This window comes from Poecilia latipinna, unplaced genomic scaffold (genome assembly GCF_001443285.1).
Source record: "Poecilia latipinna isolate Pla-1442-1.1 unplaced genomic scaffold, P_latipinna-1.0 Scaffold1855, whole genome shotgun sequence".
NCBI classification, from domain to species: Eukaryota; Metazoa; Chordata; class Actinopteri; order Cyprinodontiformes; family Poeciliidae; genus Poecilia; species Poecilia latipinna.
The window spans coordinates 77,828-98,460 of NW_015114471.1; the positions used below are offsets into that span (position 1 = coordinate 77,828).

Consider the following 20,633-nt stretch of genomic DNA (forward strand, 5'->3'; position numbering starts at 1 on the left):
CATTTTAACAGCTCAAGCCAGGAACTTTGCAGATGTTTGGTGGACCTGATTATTATAAAAGTAGGATTTTCACTGTTCTGCACTCCACAAACAGGAGTACAACTCTGGCTCTTTAATATTACAGAAAACACATTTTACATAATAATGATAACAAAGAGTTTTACTGTTCTGCACAAATCTAATTCCTAGACGTGAGCAGCACAAAGATTGACCCCCTGCTCTTGACCTTGCATTATATGAGCGTTAGGGGGCGCAATTACGTCTTCTTAAAGTAGTTTGATGGTACAAATGGTAAACGGTGTATTTGTGCTCGTCTTGCATCAGTCCTGAACAACGGAAGCGATAATAATTAAGAAATTAACGTGCAAAGATAAAAATTTATAATACCATCGTCTGTTTCAAGATATTGAGATTGCAAACAGATAGAAAGTACAAAACTGATAAAAAAATATATATATATATAAATTAAAAGTGTAAAGTTTTTGATTCTATCTTCTCTCATGAGGACAGTAACATCTCTGTGTGTCATTAAGGCTTTTTAATTTATTTATTTACTCGCTGCCTGACGGTAAGAGAAAACGGTGCCAAGCCTGATAGGTCATCAAGTTAAATCCGTTTAGCTTTCCAAGAGGAGGCGGGCAGATTTAGGCAGAGGGGGAGGAGGCGGGAGGAGGAGGAGGAGGTGTACAGCCCAATATTTTCCAGCTGAAAAACCTCCCGGGAGTATCACAGTACCACGTCTGCAGAGGGAAGAGGAGAGGGGGTCAGGATAGGCTGACGAGAGTCCAGCAGGCAGAGGACAGGAGGAAACAGAGAGCTTTCATTTGTGTGGAAACAAAAGCCTGCCGCAACATCTGGAGCAGAGCGCAGGCTGAACTCGGACAGCCCCGCAAGCCCCCTCTTTACTTCCTGCCTTCAGGAACGACAGCGAAGTTGATAACCGTGCGCAAAAAAAAAGAAAAGAAAAGAAAAAAAATCAGTGAAAAAAACCCCCAAGAATGCACAGACCGGAGATTTATCAGTTGAAATAACGCGAGTTTGAAGTTGCGGAGAGGCGCGTTTTTAATTTTTTTATTATTCAGTTCGTCTCGCCAAGTCGGTCAAGGAGCGTTGTTTTCTTCTTTCCATCCGCAGACGATGTTTTGACAAAGTAAAAAAAAAAAAAAAAAAGAAAGAAAAACAGGGGGAAGATTGTGCAGTCGTGTACAGGAACATCTGCCAAAGTTAGGTGTCCGTTTTCTTTTTTTCCCCCTTTTTTTTGTGGGTGAAGTGATGATACCAGAGGTGAGGTCGGTGGTCCGGCTGTTGCTGCTGGCAGTGGTCTGGGAGTTGAGAGCGCATGGAGCGACGCAGCGGCAGGTCAACCCGGAGGTGAGAAAAAAACAAAAAATCAAGCATAAAACACTTTTCATAAACACGATTCATTTACTTACATCCGCGTTGGGCAAGACAAAACAAGCCTCAATTAAAAGAGCAAACAATATGCGAACTGATAAAATCTAATTAGTGTGTAGCAATAATGCCAGAGGGAATGGAGATCACAGATCAGGTCTTAAAATACGAAGGTGACTCAGATTATCTTTATTGTCATTCAACATAGCAATCGGAGATGCTCTGCAGAACGAAACGATGATGCGTATTAGGTCACAACTGGGAACTATAACAGAATATAAAAATAAATAACATAGGATGAGAACCAGGTAAAAATAAAAAATAAGGAGGTTGTATAAACAGAAGTGGAAACTTTTGCAATTGTAAGAAATGCGTATAGGCAACAGCATGTGCATAACAATAGAAAACGGGTAGATAAAATTGTAGTATAGTCTTAGGTTTCCTACAACTAAAGAGGTAAATGTTCAGTGCTTCATAAATGTATTCACACCAGTTTGGTTTCATGTTATAATTAAAAATGTGACGTGAATTCAATTCCCTCTCGTCTGATACTGCTAAATGAAAACCGAGCATCAATTTTTCAAAAGTCTTGCTGATAATTCTCCCTTGAAGTTGGGTCTTAAATTTGACGTTGCCACTTAAACACATGGAATTGTGCCGATCCAAACGCTCCCCTTTTTATCTGGCTAGATATTTAGGTTTGTTGTTCTGCAGGAAGATGAAGCTTCACCCCAGTCTAAAGTTTTCTGCAGCCTCTATCAGCTTTTCTTCCAGGATTGTCCTTTATTTAGGTCAACTTCCCTTCCCATGCCAAAGAAAAGCCTCCCCACAGCATCATTCTGCCACTGCCATATTTTACTATGTGCTTCACCATAAATAACCTGAGTTTTGGTCTCATCGCACTAGAGTTTTGTCCTCTACGTTAAATTTTTACGTCCTTCTTTCAAAAAACTCTTTACTTCTCGGCACTCTACTGTGCTGGATCCATTTTCTGTCGTGTGAGTTCCTGTCAGGGGCGACCTTCATTCTCTTCTACAACAATCAGGATTTGTTTGTGAATCCGTTTGCGTAAACACCCTCTCAGGCCGGGAATCAAAGCAATCCGTTTGACAGCTTTGTGTTTCAGTACATATTCTAATGGGTAATTATTTCTGTGGCGAGATGGGAAAGGCTTTGACCCTGGGTTAGGGGAAACAGCCCATAATGATGATAGCCTCATAAAAACACACACACAAAAAAAAAAAAAATGCTGAGAGGGTAAAAACGCAAGGAGCAAAAGACGGAAGAAATGTGCAAGTAATGCATGAAGTTGTATTGTGGTTTGGGTCAGAGTCAGAGGCATTTCTTTCTTTTTTTTATTGAAGGAGGGGTTGTGAGATGTGGGGGCAGTTCTGCTTGAGGGATATGAAATGTAGGCTAATTGTTGACATATGTCATAAATTAGGTCTGAGCTGGGGTGAGCTGGGTTTTCACAATCTGGGGGGTTTGACGGATCTCAGCAAATCCATCTGTGAAGGATCTAAATTTCCTCCAGAAAGCCACAATTTAGTTTAAATGTCTCTGCCACGACCCAATCCTATTTGTTTAGATTCTTCCGTGACGTGTTTATCTGCAGAATTCCCATGGAGCCACGGGGGAAGTTCAGTGTTAATTCAAGGAAGTGACTCGGTTGTGATACTTGCACACCTGTTTCCTTCAGAATGATCAGCAAACGCCAAGCGCGCGCGGGAAAGGCCGCTGTTTTCACCACGAATGCGATCAACGAGTTATGAAGATTTCTCCAAAAATCTTAACGGCGCCAATCGTCTCTGTAATATCTGCATCCTGCCTGTGGCCTGCGAGGAATTGGAGCTGCAGCCGTGCCAGTGGAAAAAAACAGAGTTCAGTTTCTGTATTGACCTACATTAGGCTGGAGGCTTGAAAGACTGAGCTGCAAAATGTAAACTAAGACGGCAACCAGTGTTTTCCAAATGTTTTAGTTCCTCAAACCCTTTTTTTTTTTTTTTCATGTTTCTGGATGGTTTTTAGTCTTACATACATATAACTACATTAGGAAATTGCACAAAATGGTGTCTTACATTGAATGGCTTTCTGCTTTGACGTCTCAAAATAAAATCCAGAGCAACCAGTTAATGTCAGCGGTCCGCAGACTCCACTTGTTTGTTAATTAATAAGTCCAGCTGTTCTTTGAAGGCATCAGAGGTTTGTTGGATGAGATTAGAGAACAAGCAGAATCATGCAGACCAAAGAAGACACCAAGTAGGTGGAGAAGGTTGGATCTGGCCTTGATGGAGTGGCATTTACTGAAAGAAAACTACAAAAATCCATTTTCCGTTTTCCAAAAGTCATGTAGGGAAAGGTGCTCTGCTGAGCTGAAACAGAAATGGACGTTTTTGTCATCCAAGAACAGTGAAGCATCATGCTAATCCTTAAGCCTTAGATTGGGGTGGAGGTTTACAACTCTAAACATGGTGCTTTGGGCCAAAGCAAATTCTTGTTTGAATGGCCCAGTCAAAGTTCAGACCCAAACCCAATTTAGAATCGGTGGCAAGACTTAAGAACGGACGTGCACAGACAGTTGCACAGTCCAAATGAACTAGAACTATTTTGCAAACAGTCATGAGCAACACCTTCAGTCTCTTGAAGTGCAAAGCACATAGAAATCTACCCCAAAAAGATCTACAGCTGGAACAGCAGCGAGCCGTGATTCTAGACGTTACTGACTGGAGGGATAAACTCAGGCGTTCTGAAATTAATGTGCTTTGCAAAGGCACAGTTGGTCTCATGTTGCAATTCAACTTTAGTTACTTTAGTCTGGTGACAGGATTTGTAAAGACACATCAAAGTGATTATATCATCGCCTTCGTTACATTTGGTGATGGCAACATTATGTTACAGGGAAGCTTTTGATGTATTGTGCTCCTTACTTTACTAATACGCTTTCCAAAGGTCATTTAACTTGTTGCTAACTCTTTCATAAATGTGCTCATTTTGTGTTATTTTTGAATGTCCAACTGAATTTCAGCAGGAAATGCTGCATGACAAAGATTTCCTGAATGAAACTGTTAACAGTGAACGAGCGATCTATTTTGAAGCTCTAAGGACATAAAATTGTTAATATTTTGCAAACAAACCTTTAGGATTATTGTTACCATCATGAGCGTGTTGAACATGTCTGACACAAATATACCTTAAAAGCAGCAGGAACAAAATTAACCATTAAAGGAAAAAAAAAAACTCGGTTAAGTCTAATGAAGAAAGACTCAAGTTTCCGTGGACTTCTTGTTTTCTCCATTGTGGGCATTTTACTATTCCTCTGCAGTTATCTCAATCAGGCCAGTAGGTGTATGTTGGTCAGTGACATAAACACCTGGAGATAGTGTGGCAAAAAATGCCACTTCCTGTGGTCGGCGGTGAAGGAAGGAAGTGGGTCAACTTCAATCCAAAACCACTGTGCTGTGTCAGCAGCACCCAGCAACTTTCAGGACGCACGCACATCCGTGTCTACACAAACACACGAAAACGTCTGCAAGCTGAGATCATCAACTATAAAGGATAACAGTCATGAAACGACATGATGAGGACAGTAAAGGGGCTTGTTGCAGGCCATGAGAAAGGAAGGCATTGTAATGCATTGAGGGAGTGAGGCAATGTGCAGGGGGAAAAAAAGAAGAAAAATGAAGCAGTTGTCTTGCTGCATTAGACAGGATGTACATCAGTTACGCATGTGTGAATAAAACCAACTCCTTTTGCTTGTAAATGCAGTTCAGACAATTTGGAGGAGCAAATTTATGCTAACTCTATGTTGGAAAAGAGGATAGAAGGAGAAAAGGAAGGAAGTCTGGATGGTTTTCAGACCAAGCCATTGTTTAAGTCCTAACCTGTTAGTTAAATGGCAACTTCCTGGAGGAAAACCAGGAGGGGTCCCAGGATATGAGGAACCACTTAAACAAATTACCTCATCTCCTGAATGTAAAAGAAAAGCCCTTTAACAATGCTTTGCCATTGATATTTGCCTGGCATTTTCTTTTTTTTTTTTTTTGCTCATAAAAGACTGCTGTACGTCATATGCGTGCCAGCAGCAGATTGCAGATGGGGAATCCCAGGAGTCTACATGTGTGTCAATGAGGTCTTTTGTAAAGATGGGGAAGAAGTCACAAACGCCTCAGCTATGCTTCAAGCAAATCTTTATAGAGCAGGGAAACATTTCTGCCATTTCTGCAGGCTTGTGGTGAACACACCTGCCCACACACGATCAAATCCTGTAATGGACAGTTGCAAGGGAATTGGAAGATATAATTTCACGTCATTTGACACAATCCTGCCACCCTCTGTATAGAGGAAGGGAGGCGTAATAAGCAGATGTGCGTGCTCTGTTTAGCCTGCATGCCTCAGAGGGACTCCCATCATCGGTAACCAGAGTTTCTCTCAGTTGGCATTTAGCTAACGGAACAACTGAGTAAGTGTCCTTCTTGCTCCCTTTCTCATCCTATGCAACATAAACGCTTCACTGAGTGAGTTGGCGTGTATATAAACATAAAAAACTTATTTTACCTGGGTCTACATGTGGAATAAAATGTACATTTTGGGAAGCGTCAAGTCCTGTCACGTCTTTGAGTCTCTGATTTGTGTGGTGTGTATCCATTGAGAGGAAGGGTGCAAAGTTTAGAGAGTCAAACTGCTTGAGGTTCAGTAAGTTCCCTCTCATCAACATCAAATTTATTTTAACCATACTAAAGGAAGAGGACCCTAAATCGTCAAATAATTATTGGAGCAACATTAAACACCCTGCATGCCGAGGTGACTGAGTCTTCATCAGCGCAGACAGAGTGTCTGCATACCATAGCATGAGATTAGGTTATGCTTTTCAGTCTCTACAACATTTCAGGAGTATTTGCTTAAATTTAGTAGAAGTGGTATTAATGTTTGATGGCTTTGCTTGTAAAATGTTTTGACTACTCTCTGTGCATCTAGTGCAGTGATGATACGGTGTGTTCCTGTTGGAGACTCCGTCCAACTGGCATAATATTTTATTGGCATGCAAACGGGAATTCCTGACTCTTGAAATATACTGGTCAACAAATAATGCGGTCATATTGCATCTCATAGTTGCCAACATATCCAACAAATCTGATGAAACCTGGCTAACAGGTAATCACGTCACTTATGCTACAGTAACAGATGCAAAGAAAAGTGATGATAGAAGTGCTATTTACTAAAGGTTGCATACTTTTCTATGCAATGGAAATACGGCGCAGGTAAAATGATAGTGTATCTCGAATCATGGGTGACATTACATCAAAAAAGGAGCATTGCATAGTTGGAAACCCAGTTATTCCATTATAAAAAGTTGCTTGTGGATAACAGAAAACATGATCAACTACTACAGCTAATATGACGAAGAACATAAAAACCAATAGATCAAATACCCCACTTCTATTTAGAGTACATAACAACAATCAGGCATGTTGTAAGAAGTTTGGTCAGGCCTTTAAAAAGAGCAGGAACTAAAAATCAAAAGACTGTATAATCCCTACATGTCTCTTCTTATCCCACTGTAAATGCTGACCACTTCCTCTTCCCCGTTCTGCTTTAGTTACCAAATCTGTATGTGCTCTCAGAAATAGCAGTGTGTGACTGAATAAGACTTTGTGAAGTAACCTGAGGAGCTCATGAATGCCTTAAAGTTAAAACAAGTGTTCTCTGTCATTCATGAGTCTGTTTTTCTCTGAGCTGAGGCCAGTATTATGGGATGGGGATAGCATGGGCTTTCCTTTGATTTCAGAAGACGTACGTCGCACACTGTCGACAAACTGTAGGGCTCGTTGTGATTCCTATCTGCGTTATCTGGACTCATGTAAAATTCATCTTTTTCTTGTTGCGCTCCACTCTTTCTTTCCCACTCTCAGAGCCGTGCTGTAACAGAAACAAACAGTGGGTCTTTATGTGTCCACAGCGGTGAGTCAGAACCAGAAAGAACTCATTCAGGGGTGAAGTCTAAACACTAAGACCTCCATGTCTTGCTAGGCAAGACATGGGGAGGCAAAACTGGACCTTGGAGGACCTAAAACCTGCCGTTCTGCTCTTGCCAGATCTCAGCCAAGGTGCATGAGCATATTTAACATAAAGCTAATAAAAATAAATAGACCTGGAGGTCATTCAGATGGTGGCAATGCTATTAAAATGTGTCTACAGAGTTTCTGGGATGATGCTGCAGCATTGCAGAAGAGCCAGGACATTGCTAGAACAGTACTAGCAATGTACTGCTAGTACATTGTTAGGCTAACAATGTTAGGCTAACACAGAAGTGCTAGCTTGAAGAAGTATTTGCCTTGGATAAACCAGCATTAGACTACATTAATGCCATGTTAAGGCAGTGTCGAGTGGTGCTTGACTAAAGTGGTTCTAGGCTACAGGAATGCATGGCTAAAGCTACATGATGCTAAAATGGTTTTAGAGTGCAGCAGTGCTAGGCTGAAGCAGCGCTACATTAAGTTAGTTTTATATTATAAAACATTGCTAACAACAGAGAGTAGTGCTAGGCTAGGTTAAAGCAGTTGTTGGCCAAAAGTGTTCAAGGCTATAGCAGTGCTAAGCTAAAACAGTACGATGCTATGCTAGGCTATAGCTGTGGTAGGTTGAATCAATTCTATGCTGCATTTATGCTATTCTACACCAATTTAAAGATAAAACAGTGAGAGGCTAAAGCAGTGCTAGTTAAAAACAGTGCAAAGCTAAACTTGTCCAAGTCTATGCTATTGTTCAGTTAAAGTAGTTCCAGGCTAAAATGAAGCTGCGTTACAGCAGTCCAAGGCTATCGTCCTTCAAGCAGTGGCAGGCTGAAGCAGTTCTTGACTAAAAAAATTTTGAAAACACTTATGGTTAATTTTATCTTATCTAGTTTCTTTATCTTATTTTTGAATTTTATTGGAGATGAAGAGTCCAGACTATTTAAGATGTTTTGAAGCAATTGAGGACATCCATAAATCTGCTACGTCATAGTTTTGCAAAATGTTTGAGTGGACAGGGTATTAAATACAGCACAATGTCAGCGGAAAACGGGGGAAAAAAGGCGAATAAAAACATTTTGAATTTACTATTAGCAACCAATATCCTGCAAAGCAAAAAAATTAGCTGGTCAGGGTGTGGTTCCTTACGATTATTTAAGCAAATGGGTTTTCCATAAAAGTGGGGTAAGGGAGTTGAGGGGAGGGAGTGAGATGAGGAAAGGACAGAGACGTTAACGAAGGGGAGTTTGACCCTGAGGTTTGGATGCGGCTCAGGAGAAATTCTCAGTTAAATTACTGACTGACGCTGCTGCTCAACTGGAGACATCGACTGGGGTTTGCCCAGGGCATGACTCTCACCCTGGGACACTCCCTTGCTCTCTGCTCTTCTGCCTCTGCTATTCTCTTTTTCTCTCCACACTGCCCTTACCTTACCCACAGCTCCGAAACCCCACCATTCAAAACAAATGACCTTGTGCAATTGTTTGCCTCAAATCAAACTACTTCATGCACGGATTCAAATACAGTATATTTGAGACATAAAAGAGACCACCTAACCACAGCCGAGATCACAGGGTGACTGCGTACAGCACAAACGTCATTTACCATTGTTTGGACAGGCCCCAGTGTTATTTTCTTGGTTCTGGTTTAAAAGGCAAAGGATGCAGGAGAAGCTCTGTGGGAGAAGCGAAGCTGGTTCAGATGCCAAACTAGCACAGAATAACTTAAAACTTTAATAATCAACCTCTTGAGGTGATTTGTATGAATTCCAGCCCCTGTGGCTGTTTGTCGAAACCCAAACTGCCCTTATTAGAGGTTTCGCTCGGCATTAGCGCACATATCCACTGGGGTGAGTCATGTTGATGGTTGAATAGCATTTGGCTTTAATAATTAACTGGAAATTGGCCAAGCGCTTGGAAATGGTGCAACTCCTTCAGGCTAGAAAACACGGAGAAAAATAATTTAAGAGCTCATTTTTGGTTGTCAGAGCAGAATGTGTTTTCGCTGCAGCCAAATAAAAACTTCCTGAACTTGTACTCCTTGTAGCCGCCCTCGTCTCGTACGGTACCATCCACCCGGCAGGGTCATCAACAAAAATGAGCTGAAATGTGTTTTTATTTCTTAATTATGTTTTATCTTGGATAAAAACAGGAATTTGTGTGTGTTTGTGTGTGTGTGTGTGTGTGTGTGTGTGTGTTTCATGAGAAATCTAATGAGTTTCCTCTTTATTTTTTTTTTTATTTTGCCAGTCATGGCTGCAGCAGTACGGCTATCTTCCCCCAGGAGATCTGAGGACCCACTCCCTTCGCTCCCCTCAATCCGTCTCCTCAGCCATCGCTTCAATGCAGAGGTTCTATGGACTCACAGTAACCGGTGCCATCGACGAGAATACGATCACGTCAGTACCGATGAATAAAGCAGCGCACAAAACATGACAGGTGCTATTTCTGACCTTGAGCTGAACGTTGCTTTTGTTTTAGTTTTTGTTTTTTTTTCCTCTCTCTCTCTCACAGGGCCATGAAGCGGCCGCGCTGTGGGGTGCCGGATAAGTTCGGAGCTGAGCTGAAGAGCAACTTGAGGAGGAAGCGTTACGCCATCCAGAACCTGAAGTGGCAGAAGAACCGCATCACTTTTTCGTAAGTCAACGAAGCCCTGAGTGGGCCAGATGAAGCCATTTTTAAGTAGAAGAAATAATAATAGACATAATTTAGCCAATGGGATGTAATCTTTCTTAAAATCCCAATCAAACTCGTGCTCTGTGCAGCATCCAGAACTACACCCCGAAGGTGGGCGAGTACGAGACCTACGAGGCCATCAGGAAGGCCTTCAAGGTGTGGGAGAGCATCACCCCGCTCCGCTTCCAGGAAATCCCCTACAGCCACATACGGGACAAAGTCGAGGAGTTTGCCGACATAATGATCTACTTTGCGGAGGGTTTCCACGGCGACAGCAGTCCTTTCGACGGCGAGGGGGGCTTCCTGGCGCACGCCTACTTTCCTGGCAACGGCATCGGAGGAGACACTCACTTTGACGCAGCCGAGCCGTGGACGACTGGAAACCAGGATCTGTACGGTGAGGCTCCGAGATGCCTGAAGTAAAAGAAGGAATTTTTTTAAATCTCTGTATAGATTCTCTGAAATCTGATGAAACATGAAAATGTTTAAATGTTGGGAGTAACTTGTTTGTTCAGAGTCTAGGCCTTTCTTTCTTTTTGCTGTCACAAGCAGAACCTGGTGCAGGTCCAGACTTGTGTCAGAACTTTTGAGGTAGATGAGGCTCGGAGGAATGTGCTTATTTTCGAAGTGCAGAAACCACAGAAATGTCCACTGTCAGCTGTTCAAGTCAAACTTGTGTTCACATGACTTTGGTCCAATTTTATTTTGATCCACCGGTGCGATGTGAAATAGTAGCGTGCTTTTGAGTCATCTCTAAATGAGGGAGCAGTTCTGTTTCCTCTAAAACTTCACCGCACCAGGATAAATGCTTCACTCTTCCTCAAAAATGAAGCGTTTGTTGTAACGAGTCTTTGTCTTCCAGGGAATGACGTCTTCCTCGTGGCGGTGCACGAACTGGGCCACGCTCTGGGTCTTGAGCACTCCAACGACCCGTCGGCCATCATGGCTCCGTTTTACCAGTGGATGGACACGGACAACTTCCAGCTTCCTGATGATGACCGCAGGGGCATACAGCAACTTTACGGTGTGTTGCAGGCACAAACTACTGCACACCTTTTTTTTTTTTGCAAAACAACTTGCCAGCTCCCCAAAGCCCTGCTAAAATGTTTAATTAAAATACTCTTCTGTCCCTGAAGAGTTGGTAAAAAAAAAAAAATCAAAAATATAAAAAGTATAAAAAACAAAATAAAGGACCAGGTGAAAACACCAACCAGAGAAAGTGCCAAATCTGACCTTAATGGAAGAGTGACGAGTAGAAAGGGAATAAGCAATAAGAAGGGACATGTAGACAGTGTTCTTTCTGGTCAAATGAGGTCAGACTTGATGTTTTTTTTGACCACATAACATGCAGAACTCTGTGTTGAAAAACTAATTCTGCACAACTCCCTGAACATCCTCCACACTGAAACACAGTGGCAGCAGTCCCAGATTTTAATGTTCTTCTTCTACAACAGCAAGGAAGCCACTCAGAGTTGGCCAGTTAAATTATATATGGGGCAATCCTGGGAGAAGTCCAGTTAGAAGTTGCAAAAGACCTATGGCCTCCAGAAGGACTGTAACCCTGAAAGTACAGCTATCGATGTATAGATGCAATGCATGCTTTGTGTATTTGATTGGCCAAACCTAGATCCAATTAAGAATCTGTGGTGAGAGTTGAAAATAGATGGCCATGCTATTAGCTTGAGCTCTCAAAGGGCACATAATTGAGTTTCTGTGTGTTTTAGAGCAGGTAGAAACAAAAGACTTGCAACGGCTACACAGTACAAACAATCAAACTTCTGGGGTTTGTTTGGAGCAGCTTTATGCTTCGCATACTGCATCTGGCTTTCCCCAGCTTTAACCACTGTAGTGCCGAGCTTAAAAGATTTTTACAGAATGGACGTAGCCTTGTGAGTCAGTGGCAAAAGCAAATGTTGTTCAGCCAACCGGCTGCACACAAAAATTTAAAAAATGTATTAGAAACTAGCTAGCGGTAGCCTCAACTGCCTCGAGTCACAGAGTGAAGATGTTGGTGCGCGACTCAAACTTTTGCCTGAGAAAAATCAGTTGAGGAAAAAAAAAACCTAGATAGTCATCTGATGACAAAATTTAAGACTTGTGATTAAAGTATTTAAGACAAAATTACCTTAAAAAAGTCATTTTGGATACATGAATTTCAGACTTTAAAAGACTTTTAAGGATGCACAGATATCCTGAGTTTGAGGCAAACTGCAGAAATGTTAATTTTACGGCATTGTGACTTAAAAGCTGAAGTTACAACTTGGTTTTCTGATAGATTAAGATGTCTTTGTGCTCCATTAGGGTCTGAATCAGGTCTGCCACCCCCTCCATTGACACCGTACCCACCTGACCACAACCCTCAGCCCACCTACTCACCGGACAAACCTCACTTTGGTCCCGACATCTGCGATGGACACTTTGACACCATCGGGATCTTTAGAGGAGAAATGTTTGTGTTCAAGGTGAGATCTTATAAAAACTCCCTGATTTTGGTTGTTTTTATTTACTCTTGGTCTACTATAAAGCTAAGTCTTTGTTAAACATTCCAGGACAAATGGTTCTGGCGAGTTCGAAACAGCCGAGTGTTGGATGGATACCCCATGCCCATTGGTCACTTTTGGAGAGGATTACCCACTCACGTAAATTCTGCTTTTGAAAATGAAGAGGGGAAATTTGTTTTCTTCAAAGGTCAGGCAACATACAGAGAGTAAACCCTTTTTTTGTGTAATCACTAGACGGCTAACAGTGTACATGTCTCTATCTCTCTGCAGGGGACAGGTATTGGCTGTTTAGCGAGTCTATTCTTGACTCTGGTTACCCCAAGTATCTGAAGGAAATGGGCTCTGGACTTCCCAAGGATCGGATAGACGCTGCTCTCTTCTACACTCCCAACGGACAGACATTTTTCTTCCGAGCTAACAAGTTAGTCAACATCTGCGTGTGGCCAGTTGTGTGTGCATCTAAAATAAATAACAGCTCCAGTTAAAATGGTGGCAGTTCAAAGGAAAACCCCTCTTTTCCCACTTCCCTAAGACATGATTGATTGTTGACCTTACAGGGTTTAAACAAGAAAAGTAAATGACTGTGAATTAAAAAAAAAAACTGATTCTTGTGTAAACACAAAAATAAACTAAACCCTTAATCAAAAGTCGTTGGTATAAACCCCGTACCCCCTACAAAAGTCAGTCATAGGTGCAGTAAGCCACCTACATTGTGGCACAGGCCTCAACATGAGATGCAGCAGCAAAGATTTCCTTTCTTTTGTCCATTTCTACAGTTCTGCAAAATGACAACAGGGAGGCTTTTCCTGTGCTTACAGGGAGTTTTAATGCAAGGTTCTGTGAAGTTATGCAGAAAGTTTGTAGAAAAGTGAAGGAACAATCATCAGTGGAGGGCTACCGTTGTCCCTAATATAAGCATTTTAATACAACTCAAGCTGAAAATATCAATACCCGTTGAATGAAACACTTTATATTAGCCATGTACAATGCCATAAGCAACCACTGTTGACTTTGCTGCTGTTCCCTCAATCACTCACCGCTGCAGCCTTTAATTAGCTGAGGATGCAGGGTGTAAACTTTGGGATTTTGAGACAGGTGGTCAATTGTGCATCATTGTCAAAATCAATTAGTCGGCATAATTTCTTACAGTGACAAATTGTTCAGTTGTCGCTTGTGAAAGTGGCAATATTCAATGGTGCAGCATTTAACCCAGATATTTTCAGGTGAAGTTATTTTATCCTCTATACAGGTAGCTGTTAGCCTTCAATCTGTCTACTGTGAGAAACAGAGCCATTAAACTCAGCAAGGGATCCAAACTGTCACATTAAGCTAATCACAGAGGAACTCAGGCATGGATTCATTATAAACCCAGTTTGGAATATAAATCAGAGATTGAATTGGGTCAAAACAATTAGTGGTTTCGACCACTAATCGAATATATAATAGTTTATCTGGGACGTCAAGTCCAACTTGAAATGATGAAATAATTCATTTTACAAGCTCTATTCAAATCATTAAAACCAGGTCTTGTATTGTTTAATTTAACTTATGTGTAGTGTGTCAAAAAAGAAGAAAAAGAAAAAAAAACCAATGTTGAACAAAATATTTTACAAGATTGTTTAAAACCACCAACCAATATAATAAACACAGCAAAAAATAAAAAAAACAAATGCAGTAATATTGACCCAAAACAAGCTAAAACAAGGAGTAATGACCTCATGAAGACCTGAGGTTTCATTTGTTTTCATTTAACTGAATGAAAACAAATGTGAAGTTTACCAGGTGAAATTTAAGACTGGATAGATTCATAAGTTTGAATAAAGTTGTGTATATTTCATATTTTAGAGGGTGCCACTTCAAAGACATTTTTCTTATTCTTTTCTTTTGGAAACAGAAAACAAAACTAACAACGCTCTCCCCTTTAGACCAAAAGTACATTAAAGTCTAAATGAGAGAAGGAGATCGATTGGGTTGAAGTCTGTAGTTGTGTCTAAAAGAACTAAAACAACTAATCATGCTTATTGAACAGTTACAAGAAGATCATGAAAACTCATTCAAAGGATAGATTTGTGTTATGTGAGCAAATTCAAACTTTACTCAAACACTGTCATTAACAAGACAAGTTTGGCCTAGACCGAGGGCAATCTTTTACAGTTAAACAGAAAAAGTAATTTAGATGATAGCCTATAGTTAGAAAGACCATCTGAATCATGGGAAGGATGTTCAATCAACAAAAAAAAAAACACTAAGTAAGGGAAGATTGTTCTGGCATGACTAATCCCACTAATCATCTAATTCAGGGTCTGGCTCTTCCTAAGCAAATTTTATATCCAACGTATGTTTGAAGTCAGGTTTCAAGTTTTGGTGTAAAACGTTTCAGTTTTGAAGATGTGTGTCTGAGTAGTAACTTACAGCAAATGTATTTCCTTTCCTTCCCATTCCTCAGGTATTACCGTTTCAATGAAGACTCAAGAAGAGTTGAAGACGGTTACCCCAAATCTATCGACATGTGGCAGGGCGTTCCAGAGAACGTCAAGGCAGCCTTTATGAGTAAAGATCAAGGTAAGGCCAACATATAATATCAGTTCATGCTTGTTAGTACTTGTCAGAGGTTGTTTTTAACATTTCAGTCTTCCGTCCACCAGCGTATACCTACTTCTACAAAGCCAACAAGTACTGGAAATATGACAATCAGAGGATGCGTGTGGAACCTGGATACCCCAAATCGGCGCTCCGTGACTGGATGGGCTGCCCCAACGAGGATTCCAAGACAGACGGCGGGAGAGGCGGCGGCGGCCATGATAAAGACAAAGAGAAGGAAAGAGAAAAGGAAAAGGAAAAGGGACGGGAGGATAAGGACAGAACTAGAGCTAAAGACAGGGAAACGGAGAATAAAACGGAGACAGAGGAAGAGGTGGATGTGACCATTATCGAGACGAACCAGGGGAACGGAGCAGTGGCTGTGGTGTTGCCACTGTTCCTGCTGGTCTGTGTGATTGCCACATTGGCAGCCTTGGTGTTTTTCCGTATGTATGGCACTCCACGCCGAATCCTGTACTTCCAAAGATCTCTACTAGACAAGGTGTAGGTGGGGGAAGAGCAGAAGGAGCTAGGAAGGAGGGGAATAGGACAAAATGGGAGCAAAAGTTCGACAGATAGCCAATAGAGAGAGAAAGAGCCGAAGGAATAGTGCGAGACTTTTATTTTCAAATAATCCTACCACTGCCTACTTCATCCATCTCTTATCTCTTAACCACTGTGTTTTCCTCTCCTTTTCTCTCCTTCCAGTCCTCCTGTGGTAACTGACGCCAGCTTGTTGCTGTTTGTTTTAGCCGTTTTCAATGTCTTACTTGTAGTTTTTGCCAATGGTATGGTTTGTGTTCTCGTGAATTCCCAGTCTGAAGCTTCATTTCCACAACGCAGAGTGAAGCATGTTTTCTTTGCATGAGCACCCACCTCCAACCAGTTCCTTCTCTCCTCTTGTTAAGCTTGAACACACACACACACACACACACACACACACACACACACACTTGAAAGCCACATTCAAATAGTTGCTGTATTTCTTGGTCTTCCACTCAAACAACATGTTGGAGCCAGTTTGGACCATAAAAGGGAAACAAGCCATCTGGTTACGTCCTCATAAAACATGACACACACTCACGAGTTCAGTCATTCACAACCGCTGATTCGTTACCTTTATGTTCAGTGATTAATTTTGTCGAGAATGATGTTGTCATTAGCATTATGACTGTTACTATTATTGTTGAATGTTTTTTTTTCTTTTTTGTAAATTGACATTAAAACGTCCTGCTGGACAGAGACATACACTTTGGAAAGTGGCCTTAATTTTATACATGTGGGGACAGTGAACGGGGGAACGGGGCTATGTATGCTTGAAACTTGATTGTTCTTTTTTTTAAATATACATTGACTCTATCTCAAATGAAAATAAATTGAAGATTTAAGAAAAAAATGACTCCTTTTTTTGTCATTGTACTTGAACAGTTTTTTTTTTAAATTACGGTGCTACATTCCTAGTCAGGGGGTAAAAGTAGTTCAACGGTGACAATAATAGTAGTGATTATGATTATAATGACAACTATTTGGTTTTAACAAGACTGTGTGTACTTCCTCTTTTCCCTTTTTCTCTTACATGAATAAAGTAATTTTAAAAGGCTTTCTGTGCTTTAATTTTCACTCAGTAAATTTCCTTTTTTTTAAAAACGCTTACTCATAATCCAGCTCTCACCTGGGTATTTCAGCTGAATCACTTGTGCCGATCGTGTCTCTTTTCCATCTGGTCTTCCCCACTCTCCCTAGACCTCCAGGTTTCTTGTTCCCCAACCGCACCACTGCAATACTGGGGCTCAGGAACTGGCAGGAACTTTAACTGGGTTGGAAAATGCCGAGTGGATCCAAATCTTAAGTAGAAACAGGGATGAGGACGATTGTATAAACCTCGTTGCTGCACAGCAGAAAAACATATCTAAACTATACAATTAAAGAGACAAAAAGAGAGAGAAAGAAAGAAAGAAAGAAAGTGTGTGTGTGTCCTTGCCTTTCCATGCTTATGGGGACGGTTCGTGGAATGTAAGCACAGAATAATGAGGACGCTGAAAAGACGGAGGACTTTGTTTTCTGTGTGACTTAACGCTTGAATCCAGAGTTTAAAAATCAGTCAAAAGTTTGTCTATTTTGAATAAATCAGTGATTAAATGTAGAAAATAAAAAAGACAGCAATATAGATGTACATGTTTGTGTTTTGCCAAGATATGAATGTGTTACAGGTTTTTACCCCTTTTTACTCTTACAACCACAAGCTTTCATATATTTCATATATTGTTACTTCATATAATAGTAAATGCTAAACTTTCTCCCTGACCTGTATGTCTGGTTTGTTTCTTGGTCTTCATCAGAATCAGAATGCTTTATTTAGTTATTGTACAAATACAAATAATCTTGTCCCACACTGTGTCCAGTGGATGCAGTGAGGGGCTGCAAAAAAAAAACAAACCTTTGCACACATAAGCAACATTTAGAGACAATAAGACAGTAACATGATGCTATTTCTAGCTCCTGCTAGCTAAGGGCAATTCTTTAATGTTCTTTATCAAACAGGTGGGCTCTATTTATGATTTAGTTGGCTTCTGAAAAAATCTGGGTTAATGAATTGGGTCAATACCAGCGTACCAGCACTGGTACTCGTAAAAGCATGCAAATACTCCAATATCAACTCAAAGGCTAAAACATACAATAGAGCTTAGATCGGGCCTAACAACATCCAGTCCAACTTAGCCAGAGCCTGATTCGACCAACATTAATTAAAGACCTGAGCCCAAAGTAAATCCCACATATTGTTTTAGGTGAGCTTTTACTACTTTAGTTTTTAGATCATAATTTGAGTTAGCAGTGTAATTTCTCCCGATTTTAGCTTTTGTTCAACATCTTCCGCCTCCATCTTGTTGCTTGTTGTAACAGCAGAGTGAGTCAAGCGCAAATCTTCTGGGACGTGTGACTGATAGGAGCGGAGCAAGACGGAACACATTGTGCAGTAAACTTTTGCACCTTAATGTCTTTCTTTGCTCAGCATGCTCCTCTATTTAGACTACAATAAGTAGATTAACACAACTTTGTTTCACGTATTCTCATTAAGGGAAAAAGGGAGAAGGTGTCGAAAGAAGGTAAGAAGTAACTTTAAGTTATGATAGCTAGGTGGTGCTGACATAAAACCTGTTTAAAAAATGGGTGTCTGGCACGCTTTATCAATGAACCCCGTTTTCAGCTCCTTTTAATCCCCAAAAATTGTGTTGTGGTGAGGATGGGTAAAGGTTATAAGCCCAGTCTCTACACTCAGTACTTCTGGGTGGTTCTTCCCAAATGTCTGCAACACTCAGGTTGGCTGGCTGACAGTCATTTCCCCAAATATCCCGTTTCATCCCCTATGTCCACTCAATGCATGGCAAAAGTCATTTTCATCCCAAATGTCCTGTTTCATCCCCAAAGACCACTTCCCAAATATGCCATTTAAGGGTATACCCAAATATCCTGACGCCATCTGGTGGCGATTTTAGGTACTGTAACGCATCAGTGAATTCCACCAGTAGGCAACTTTGTGTGAAGGCAACTTTGGCGGTCTGTCACGGTCTCACCGTAGGTTAAAAAAATTCTGATATAGGGACATAAAGGTCATGAAAGATAAGGCTTTCAGGCGATCCTGCTGTGACCTTGGGTTAAGGATTTACAATTTTTCAAAGTTGGCCAAATAATCTTTCCGAATGGCCAGGTTAGGGAGGGCTGGGCCCTAATGAGGGTAAGAAGAGATAAGTCGTCGAAAGAGGGTCACTAGTTCCCCCTCTAGGTTCTCCAGATCCAGGGGATTTTTGACAAAGTTTACCGAGGTTCCCAGCAGTGGAACTAGGGTAAACATGGTCAACAGTCCCCCTCTTAGTTCTCCAAACCTAGGGGATTTTTGACAAAGGCATTGTTTTGTCAAAAATTCCCGACTTGGGAAGAACCAACCAGAACCAGCAGATCTCGACCTGATGTCAGAGCTGTACTGAGGAACAGCTGGCCAGAACCTGGCATCATTTTGTCAAAAGAGGATAAAGGAGGGGTAAGGCATCAAACATGCGTCTTTATGTTGGTCTACATCCACAACATTTGAGGTTGTGGATATAATGTCAAAAAGAATAAAGTGGTTTGAGTAATTTTGCAAGCCAATGTGTTTTGCACGTTATGCACAGTGTGTTTACGCAACCTTACATCGTGATCCAATAAAGGCTCCAACAGTAAACTTAGGCGGCACCCCTCTTCTTAATGACCTACTCTCCAAACAACTTCCATACATACATTACAGTTGCCACAAAGAGTTGGGTCGATGGGCTGGGGAGGGCGCTAAAACGCCTCAATGATATGCAATTATTACAGAAAGGGGGGTATCACGCTGCTACAATGATGAGGTAATTTTCCAATTGCACAAGAAAGATTTAGGGCGACCATTTTTTTTTTTTGGTTCACTTCTCTGCAGTGTTTTGGAGAGGAGAGTCACGAGGCATTTTAGGGGGGAGAGGAAGGAGGAGTGAGAGGGGAGCCGCATTTGGAGGCCAGAGATGGAGCAGAATTCCATGAACAACATCTGGAATTCCGACTGCATCATGTGAGCCAGACACTCAGCAGGACGGAGTGATGAGGCGATGGGGGATGGGATCCATTAGACTATGAAAACAGAAAACAATAAGGAATTTTAGTAGCTTTTTAAAATGTTCTGTCTTCCAGGCAGGGTTTAGAGCACATTCTTTCACCATGGATCGTCTTCGTCTCAGTCCTCTGTGGCTTGCAAACAAGTCAGATGTTTCACTGAGGGTCAATATTTGATGTTTTCTGTCCTTTCCCAGCTGACTCTGCAGAGTGCAGAAAAGAATTGCTTCAGCATAATTCTTCCCCACAGTCTTCTCTCTTCATTTCTTTGTGTGTAACTGGAGAACTTTTCTTCACTGTCCGGGAAATGACTCATTGATTTTTTTTTCTTCTCTTTTCTTTTCTTTTCTTTTCTTTTGTTTTGTTTTCTTTTCTTTTCACAAAGCCCAACAAAAGGACCTCACCACTATGTCCGGGACTCTTTTAGCCATCTCCACTCCCATTTTAACCAGATGCAACTCTGCAGACTGAAATGTTGGACTGGACATCTTAAGAAAATCTCAATGTACTTATTGCAGTAAAAATTTCAAATACAGCATATGTCAATGCTAAAATATACAACTAATCTGGAGGTTTTAATGCGTTAATATTACATAACGCTGATTAATCAAACTATCTTTTTTTTTTTTACCTTATAGCTTCTCTTCCACTGAGGGTTACCTAGGTGACAGCAGCGTGTGGGGAAGTCAGGTTTTTGATATGGGCAATATGGGCAATTGCCCAGGGTGCCATCAGAAAGGCGTGGGGCATCCAAGAAGTGGAAAATGAAATACAGCTCTGGAACAAAATTAAGAGACCACTGCACTGAACCCCATTTAAAACCTGATGGTTATTCCACCAAATGTTGACTACTGAAC

General features: G+C 41.2%; 1 protein-coding gene across 1 annotated transcript; it reads left to right on the forward strand.

Moving 5' to 3' along the window:
* The first annotated feature begins 709 nt into the window (after positions 1 to 709).
* On the forward strand, positions 710 to 16,756 carry mmp14b (matrix metallopeptidase 14b (membrane-inserted)). The gene is made up of 10 exons (XM_015014860.1): positions 710 to 1,371; positions 9,650 to 9,798; positions 9,914 to 10,036; positions 10,165 to 10,472; positions 10,938 to 11,099; positions 12,377 to 12,537; positions 12,625 to 12,763; positions 12,847 to 12,997; positions 15,023 to 15,138; positions 15,222 to 16,756. The coding sequence occupies exons 1-10, from the start codon at positions 1,273 to 1,275 to the stop codon at positions 15,662 to 15,664; spliced, it is 1,851 nt and encodes a 616-aa protein (XP_014870346.1). The 5' UTR covers positions 710 to 1,272; the 3' UTR covers positions 15,665 to 16,756.
* The last annotated feature ends 3,877 nt before the right edge of the window (positions 16,757 to 20,633 follow it).

Coding starts and splice junctions, on each gene's coding strand:
- mmp14b (XM_015014860.1), top strand. CDS start 1,273: ATGATACCAGAGGTGAGGTCGGTGGTCCGGCTGTTGCTGCTGGCAGTG. Junction 1,372..9,649: donor AGCGGCAGGTCAACCCGGAG/GTGAGAAAAAAA, acceptor TTATTTTGCCAG/TCATGGCTGCAGCAGTACGG. Junction 15,139..15,221: donor CTTTATGAGTAAAGATCAAG/GTAAGGCCAACA, acceptor TCCGTCCACCAG/CGTATACCTACTTCTACAAA.